Raw genomic sequence first — 9308 nt, 5'->3', positions numbered from 1 at the left:
GGAGGATGTTCCGAAGTTGCAAGAAGATATTATAGAAATACTTTGCCAATGTGAAATTATCTTTCCACCAGCATTCTTCGACATTCTGGTTCACCTTCCAATACACTTATGCAGAGAGGTTGAACTAGGAGGATCGGTACATCTTAGATGGATGTTTATGCAGAAAATAAAAAAAGTGCAGAAGGTGAAGGTTGTCACCAAGCCATCGACGCGTTTGACGCGTTCACAAACATTGAATAATGTTGCAACTACACATGAGGTACGATAAGTTTACTTTAATTTTATTTAAGCATTTTCTTCGAATAATATGCATCTTAACATTTATAAGAAAATGACCCTATGTTAAAATTGAACAATCTTTTTATATATAATAATGTGAAAACTGTTTTATAGAGTGAAAAAGATGATATGAAAATTTGTTACACATGTTTTGCTTTGAAATTAAGTAAAATAATCTAATTAACTAATTATATAATCCAATGATTGGTATTTAACTTGTTTTAGCTTCTTTTAATATTAATAAGAACATGACCCTCCAATTTATTTGCTTTATTTTTTGCAAGGTCAATGTGAAAGAGATTGTGCAACCAGTATATGGTGATCTGGGACCATTACCACCTCCCCCACCGCTACCTACTGATTTGGCATAATTTAAAAAACTGAAAAGGGCAATGGATAATGATGGAGTTGGTACGATGGGCGCATTTATGGAACTGAAAGAAACTCAGCTGGAACAGGAAGCCACACATGTCACTAATGCTGAAGAAGAAGATTTGGGGAAGATTGATGACACAGTTGCAATTGTTGGAGGTATGATTCAACACATACCTAAGAGATTAGATATTTTCTAGCAATTTATGATTATAATTTTGTTTATCTTCTCTGATAGATACAACTAAACCCAAGAGGCTAGAGGACCTTCAAAAATGAACCATGCCTTCACAAAAAAATTAGAAGACAGACCGGTAATTACCTTGAATAAAAAGCTTCAACCGGTGGCTGAAAGTAGTAAAATAAGAGCCGAGTTGAGTAGCTTTGTGGGGACTCTAGCAAGGCAATGTGTGCCACTTGATTATATTAATTGGAGTGTGGTTTCTGAAAGCCATAAAAATAGTTGGTAGGAGTATGTCTAGGTGAACACCATCAAATATATTTTCTTAGTTTCTGTTTTACATGTTGAGTTTTCTTATTTTGTGATCATTGTTCAATTGGATATATTTTGCATATTTTTTACAGACAAAGTATATCATTCTTGAGGAAGGTAAAGGCTGGGTACTTAGGACTATGGCTGAGTTGTGGAGGATTCACAAGAGTCGTGTCAAGGCGGAATATTATACCAAATACAGTACTGATAAAGAAAGACTGCAGAACATGCCTGCCTCGATTCCATTGGAAAAGTTCAAGGTTTTGCTCGAGTATTGGGGTGATGAAGATGTGCAGACCAAAGCTGTAACAAATGCTGAAATCGGAAAAAGGTCACTGATGTGCACAATGCTGGGGAAAAAATATGGTATACCAATATTTGAGAATCTTAAGAATTGCGCTTAATTTAGATCTGCAAATACTAATAATTCATATAATTTTTTTCTGTTACACTCTATCTTTTATGTTAGAAAAATAAAAAGAAGATGCCTCAGACCCCTAGAAAAGGACATATCTACCCTAAGACTCGCAAGAATCCTACTGAGGTACCACATCAGTTATTTTTTTTCACAAATATGCATGAATTATAATTTTTACACACTCATATTTGGATCGTTCGTAGGTTGAAGGTGATGCAGCAGAAACCGGTGGTGACAGTGAAGCGGAAGAAGTTCAGCTGGACTTTGATGGTCTTGGGCCAAACTGGTTGGTTGGCAGGATTGGCATAACAAGGAAAACCAAGAAAGATGCTATGAAAATTGAGAGGACAAATTCAGCAAAACTGGAAAAGCTGAGGGAGGATTTAGCTTCTGAAATGGAGAAGAAAATGAACAAAAAACTGGAGAAGATATTAGGAAAGTTGGCCGAGGAGAATCCGTCGCTGAACATCAATGTAAAATAATTGTTGGTCAACGCTTGTGCCGGGGATCGACATGGGACTGCCACAGGTGGAGAGGAAGAAGCAGATGAAGAGACAGTTCAACTTGAAGAAAATTGAAGATTTAGTACTACTGCATATTTTGTTCTATGTAATTTTAACTTAAGATTGTGATCGTGTGAACTTAACTTTACTATTTTCGCTTGAGACCTTTGTATTTTTGTTAGACTTGGTTTCTATGTGGATGTTGGAACACAAGAAGTTGTGAAAACTGCCATTTGTGGATTATTGTTTTGGATATACCAATTAAGTTTGGTGGCTGTTAAAGAAATCTAAAGGTCATGCCCATTTTTTTTAAAAAACTTATCTTGTAGTAGAGGGTAAAATGGTTGCCATATACTTCAATTTTGTTAACAAACTATGTTGCAATTAACTCGAAATATGTTGCAATTAACTTGAATTATGTTGCATAAGTTCATGTATTGCAACAATTATCACAAATAAAAAGTTGAAAAACAATGTTGCCATAGACAACCTCATGTATTGCAATGCTTTTATATTCATTGCTATAAATGTAAAAATGTTGTTATAAACCGAATTTGCAACTTTTTTACTCTGTTGCAATATGGTCCCAAATTCGTTATCATAAGCCCTTATGACAACGAGACCAAACATTACGCCTATTTTTTCAAAATACATTACCATAGATCCTATTGTAATGAATTTATACCATATAGCAACACTTTTTTAGGGTTGCTATAGACAATCTATGGTGTAGTGGAAGTATATCCAAACAAATGATCAAGTTGCAAATTTGTTTACAAAAGACTAACAACAACAAAATTTGAGATTTTCAGAAGGCAGTTTGGGATGATATCTAGTTAGAAGAAAGTAATCGTTGATAGGGAGTGTTAAAGTTCAACGATTATCTCTTGAAGCTCGTAAGACTTTCTGATTTTTCAGAGTTTATTTAGATTAATTGTATTTGACTAAAAAGAAAAAAAATGAAGAGTCAGTAATTAAGGTCTAAGGTTCAAAGAACATAACATATAAAGAAGTGTCTGGAACCAATTCTGAGATTGGGAGTGTGTGTGAAGTAAGTGAAAATATCAGAAAATATTATTATAGTTCATTTCTTGGTAAAAAAACTTAGCAATTTTGGAGTATGATTCTAGAAATGTGTAGTGAATCAAAGTTTCTTATAATTACAATTTTTAACACATTACAATTAGAAAATTACAAGAGATTTGTGGAGGATCAAGTGAAGCTTATGCAGTCCTAAGTCATCTGTCAGGGTGTGAAAAAGCGAAATATCTTACTATTAACAGGCAGGATGTTATAGAGGTACTAAAAATTGTATTACTTCTGTATTTTCTTCCAAAACTTGGTGGCTAAGGGATGAAATCATCATTGCCAAGGCACAAGAATTATGGCATTTACATTCCCTTGCATATCAAGGCCACATACTATCATTTGAAAATTGGAACAATTATAAGTAATGTCTACACTGTCATGGCAATAGTTTAAGAGTTGATGGAAAAGTTTGGCTACTGTTTCTATTGATTCTGCATCTAGATTCATTGCATTTAGATAAAAGTCGTATGTAAGCCCAAAATGCTGTTCATTAAATTACGTAAATGTTCTACTCTCCTCCACATTGCTTTCTGATATCTACACGTACTTTTCTCTTATAGGGTGTCAAAATATCTCTTTCAACAACTGCAGGTTCCGGTCCTTCAAGTCTAGATTATGATACTCTGCACTTAATTTGGACTCCAGAAAAGCTTCAGCAGCAGCTGGATGTAATTGACCAACGTTATGAAATGTAAGACTTATCACTCTTAAATTATCTAAAATTTGTTTAGATTGTAGATACCCTCACATAATTTCAAGTTATTCATGTGCAGTTTGACAGGAAAAGCATTGGCATCATTGAAATCTGGAATTAAGGTGATTGCCCAGAGGCATACAAGAGAACTGAAACTTGATTCCCAAAGTAGAGAAAAATATACAACGCTTTTGAATCGAGTCGAGGAAGTCATCAGAGTTCTTGCAGATGCCGAGTCATCAAAACAGGTATGCTACTTGACAAAAATTTAAAGAAGCGGTTCTCTCATATATTGGTTGCTAGAAAGTTCATTTGGGTTGTGTAGCTACATGCTGTTTTTATTTGTTAATCAGTATCCACTTTACAAAAACTTGCTGGCTTAATAAGTAAATGCTCAAGGTTTCAGAGTTATGCTTATAAGACATCTGTCAATTTGTGTTATTCTAACTTTCTGCTATGTCAGGTGACTCAAGCTATACAAATTGGTGCAAGGGCGATAAAAGAGAATAGTACAAGCGTAGATGAAGTTCAACGCTGTTTGGAGGAACTTGATGAGAGCATTGCTATGCAGAAGGAGGTCGAGGATTTTTTGCAAACAGAGCAGAGGCCTTGCTCTAATTTAGACCCATTCAGCAATGGCAATGATGTACTCTTTATGGGAAAAGTAGAACTGTATATGGTCAGAAAATACATCCTCATGGTCGGTCACTTTATCATCTATTCATCTGCAAGTTCAAGCGGCCAGGGCCAGTCGCCGGTTTGATGTGGAATTTGAATGTTCCTCTAATATCAAGATCTTCTATGCTTATGAATTGCAGAACTCATCAAATTTTTACGAATTCTAGTGAACTAAATTTAATTCTGGGAACCTTGTAATATTTGACTAATTTTACTAATAAATGGATTACAAGAGTGACATCAACATGGGTACCAATTTAGGACCATTGTGTAATTAGCCATGGCAGTAAAATCTCAGACAGTTGATCCCACGCCTAAGGAGGTAGTACTTATAATATTGCTAGGTAACTTCTCATTGTTTGCTTAATGACCAAATGCGTCTGTCTACATTCAGGATCAGTTGGGTCTACTACCTATACAGAAATTGAAGATGAAGATATCGAAGTCGAGTTCAAAAAGCTAGAGCTGGAAGTTGGGGCTGCACTTTCTCCAGTCCCAACAGTTGATATGGGTTCATCAAAAGAAACAATTTCTTCTAAAACAGCCGAATTGCTGGGCCAGTCCATAGCAAATCTTAAAATAACTGATGATGTAGGGAAGGAAGCAGTAGTACAAGATTCTACAAAAGCAGTGAGAAACAAGCAAGTACTCTGAAATGTCAACACGAGTTATTCTATTGTACTACTAAAATGTCAACACTGCATAAAATGCTTGGCTGTAAATGATTGTTCTTAGCCGCTGTTTAAGAATTCTAGTCCCAGTGTGGACAACAATGGTTGCATAATAGTTGGGGGCGTGCTTGTCGTGTTACACCTATATGCTAATATAATCTTTTTTATATTTTAAAATTTTGGAAATTTCTTATGTGCACCGCCACTGGTTACCTGTCGAAAGAATGACGAGCTAGAAATCTCAGTTGAGTTCAGATTCGTGGTGATGATCCCATGTATCTGGTGTACATATATAATTTTAAGCTGGCGGCAGCGGCATTGATGTTCATGCTGCTCCACCACTACTCTCAAAGGGTTTGCAATATTTTTACTCTGCTACATGTTTTAAATTTGGAGTTTCTAGAGCCATGCCCATATGTCACAAATATCTGCTAATCATTGTAGACTTTAAATATTAAAAATAAATTATTACTCTAGAAAATAAAAAGTTTAATATTCTCCAACTAAAGCCGGCATGGTCCTTTTTAATCATTTTATGACTACTTGCAAATCACACCACCTACAGAGAGTCATGCTTGATTGGCTGGGTTACACTATTCTATTATGTTTGACAATATATTGATGTGACACTGTTGTAACTTGCAAATGCTACACATTATTATTATAATAACTTTTGATTTTTATTTAGAATTTCAGTAGAGTATTTGCAAAAAACTAAGATTTTTGAAATGTAAACACAATTTTTTATTGGTAGCATATGTTATATTTTTTTGGCACTTGATCGGTATATTCTGCTTATGCAGAACTTATATCCGTTCAAATGAATAAAAAAATTTCAAATCTTGACAAAATAATATTCGTTCAAATGAATGAAATTATATCAGGAAAGTTTTCCGGTTTCGACAATACCCAAAAAAAATGAATGAAATTACTAAATGAAAATAACACTTTAAATATTGTGAGATGCAAAATATTATAGACTTGCACCTGGGTTCCAAACTAGAGTATCTATAAGCAATATAAAATTTATAATATCATATTAAAACCGAAACATTAAAAATTTGGTTGTTGATCCTTGTTTCATTCAATCCACAGTAGTCAAATCAAACTAATGAGAACTATTAGATATAATGTTAAAAATTATTATACAGGAAATATAAGTTCGAATCTTAACAACAATATATTAAAATTATAATTTACGATATATAATGATAAAAATAATAGCGGTACATTATAAAATTATTATACTTTAGGATATAAAGTTCGAATCTCAATAGCAATATATTAAAATTATATTTTACAATATATAATAATAAAAACAACCGTGTATCGCACAAGTTATATATTAGTTTCAATTAAAATTAAAAATACTATAAATAACAAAACTATAGATCAGAATGTATTTTATTTTACCATTTTTTTACAGGTGGAATAATAGATGTACATGTGAATTTTTCATCCATAAATTAAATCCTTAACAGATAACCACATATAATAAATACATTTATATACAAAATATTAAAATGGTTTAAGATAAAATTCTACTACAGTGTTGATAGGTAAGACAGAGCACCTGTTGCAGTCATATATTCACAAGAAACGGTTGTTACACACGGGTGAATATTAAGTATATATATATATATATATATATATATATATATATATATATATATAGACTAAAGTGTAAGCTTATGGTAAAAGTGGTGTGCACCACACACCAAGGGAGTTGGAACAAAGCAAAACACCTGAGTATATTCGGTACTTGAACACTTCCAGCATGTCCAATTTATTAGCACATGGCTTACGGCTCTATTAAATTCCGACTTCTGATTAAAGATTTTGAAGTACTCGCCTACTTAAATTCAACTCGACCTTAACACCCTCCATTCAATTAACTAGTAGTAATATACTTTGTAATACACACTGTAAGTTTCCGAAAAGTTAATTTGTTCCGAAAGAATTTATTTAACATATTTCCCAAAGCCACCACCATGGACTTGAATTTACTTGCAATAGAAACCGTAAAATCACAAGTACCCAATCCAGAAGTGTTTGGGGGCGAGGATAGAAATGTGTGCAGCTGTCACAAGAAGACAGAATAAAGCAGAATAGGGGATATACACAAACTCTTCAACTGGCTAAACCATTCCATGAACATTTGACAGCTGGGTATTTTACATGGACCCCATTTCTGTTTCATGCTCAGCCATCCATATCATTCATCAACTATGTCCCTCTTTTCATTATCTATCATCACTATAAATGCTACCTCCCTTATCATCTACTCTATTTACACACTCTCAACCTCACCACATTACAACAAAAAGATAAGGCTCAACCTAACCGGTCTAGTCCGGGACGGATCCAGTCTACTCAATACCATATACCTTGTCAAACCATACATTTTTTTTGCAAAATATTGTTCTAATATCTATTTTTTTCGAGAAAATCAAGAATGACTTCTTGGGAATTAGATGATGATAGGATGAATTTCCAGCTCGACGATGTCGATGATCAAGGACCTTTTGATCATTACCATCATCATTATCATCATCAAGATAATTTACAAGTACATGGTCTATCCAGGCTAGCTACTTGTACCACAAGCAACTCAACCCTAGATTGTGAAAATATCGAGACAGAAGACGATAATAATGGCCTCAAGACGATGTTGTCTCGATTATCGATCGAGAGTATTGATTTTGGTGGAGATGCTGATGAAGAATTTTCCGATAGTCCTGGACAGGAAGACAAGAATTGTTTGTCTTCCGAATCCGAGAATGAAAAGATACCTGTTTCTGCACCAGGAAGTTGTTTTTCACTTCCTGGAACTCCACTAGGGCACAGAAGGCATCAAGGTTTGTTCGGGCACTCAAAACAGTATGCAAGCGAGAACGAAACTCGAAAGTTAAGTAAAAGTGATAGGAGGAGGAGATGGAAGAGAAGAGTTTTGAAGAGAGATCAAAACATGAAAGTTGATGATGAAGAGAATTTAAGTAGTTGGAGAAGCCATGGTAATAGTTTGAGTGGGGAAAGTGAAAATGGAGGGTTGAGAGTGATTACAAGGCCTAAAGGAGGTGAACATTCTTTGTGTATGGACATGGAGGAAGTAAAGGCTTGTAGAGATCTTGGTTTTGAGCTGGAGTTGGATTCGAAAATCATGCCAAGCAGGCTTACGATCTCGGCACCGTTGCTCGACACTGGCGGTGGTGCCACCACTAGTAGTGGTGGTAGCTCTCCTATTTCTAATTGGCGCATTTCTAGTCCAGGTACATATTTTTTTTTACAATCGGGTTATGTTATAATTCAAGAAAATTAATGTCCCCCTTTCTGTTACATTTCATGTTTTGAGCAATTCCTTAAGATTTTCATCCTGCTACACTAAATAAGTTTAGGAAAAACTGATTTTTCGGTAATTATCTCTTTATGTGTTTAAAATGAGTTAGTCCCGTCTAGGTTCAATTGTATCTTACTTATTAATGCATAACCGGACTAACTTATAAGTTAAAATATATATATATATATATATCTGATTTTATAGGTAATTTATAAGTGTCAGGACAAGCAAACTAACATTCGTGTTCTTTGAATGAAACAGGAGATGATCCAAAAGATGTGAAGGCCAGGCTGAAAGTATGGGCTCAAGCAGTGGCAATTGCTTCAACATCTCCAAGAGCTGCTAGCTAACAAGCTTACTACTATCTTTCTGTTCTTGGAATGTGTGCCATTTTTGGTTAAAGAAAAGCTTTTGCAATGTAGCAGCTAACTTGGTGAAAATTGATGTCATTTTGAGTTGTCATTTCTTCCTATTGGAGGATCTTTTCTTCTAGTTAAAAAAATTGTGTAAATCAGAGTTTGATTGATGTTAATGTATATAAAACGTGCTAAATAGTATTCCGTTACGTATATGCTTTCTGGGTCCGAATTTTGAAAACAATAATATAGTAAGACAATGTACATTGTACAAATGCATTGAACTTTCACAATTATTAAATTATGGGTCAAATATATATTTGTTTCGTTGGAGATATTTTTTCAGTGACAGAAGAGGGCTGCTAAATGGGATAACCTTGATGAGCAAGTTCTGACCAAATTTAATTTTTTGAGTGCC

General features: G+C 34.3%; 1 protein-coding gene and 1 long non-coding RNA gene across 2 annotated transcripts; both read left to right on the top strand.

Annotated features, from left to right (window-relative positions):
- Positions 1–3647: 3647 nt before the first annotated feature.
- Positions 3648–5423, top strand: LOC141692588 (uncharacterized). The gene is made up of 3 exons (XR_012562846.1): positions 3648–3845; positions 3928–4096; positions 4312–5423. It is a non-coding gene; the product is annotated as an uncharacterized LOC141692588 (long non-coding RNA).
- A 2052-nt stretch (positions 5424–7475) lies between these two features.
- On the top strand, positions 7476–9103 carry LOC141693192 (uncharacterized). Its single transcript, XM_074498209.1, has 2 exons — positions 7476–8466; positions 8796–9103. Exons 1-2 carry the CDS (start codon positions 7653–7655, stop codon positions 8882–8884), a joined length of 903 nt encoding a protein of 300 aa, XP_074354310.1. The 5' UTR covers positions 7476–7652; the 3' UTR covers positions 8885–9103.
- The last annotated feature ends 205 nt before the right edge of the window (positions 9104–9308 follow it).

Source organism: Apium graveolens, chromosome 10, assembly GCF_009905375.1.
Source record: "Apium graveolens cultivar Ventura chromosome 10, ASM990537v1, whole genome shotgun sequence".
In the NCBI taxonomy this organism is placed as follows: Eukaryota; Viridiplantae; Streptophyta; class Magnoliopsida; order Apiales; family Apiaceae; genus Apium; species Apium graveolens.
This window is presented reverse-complemented; position numbering and strand designations above follow the sequence as displayed.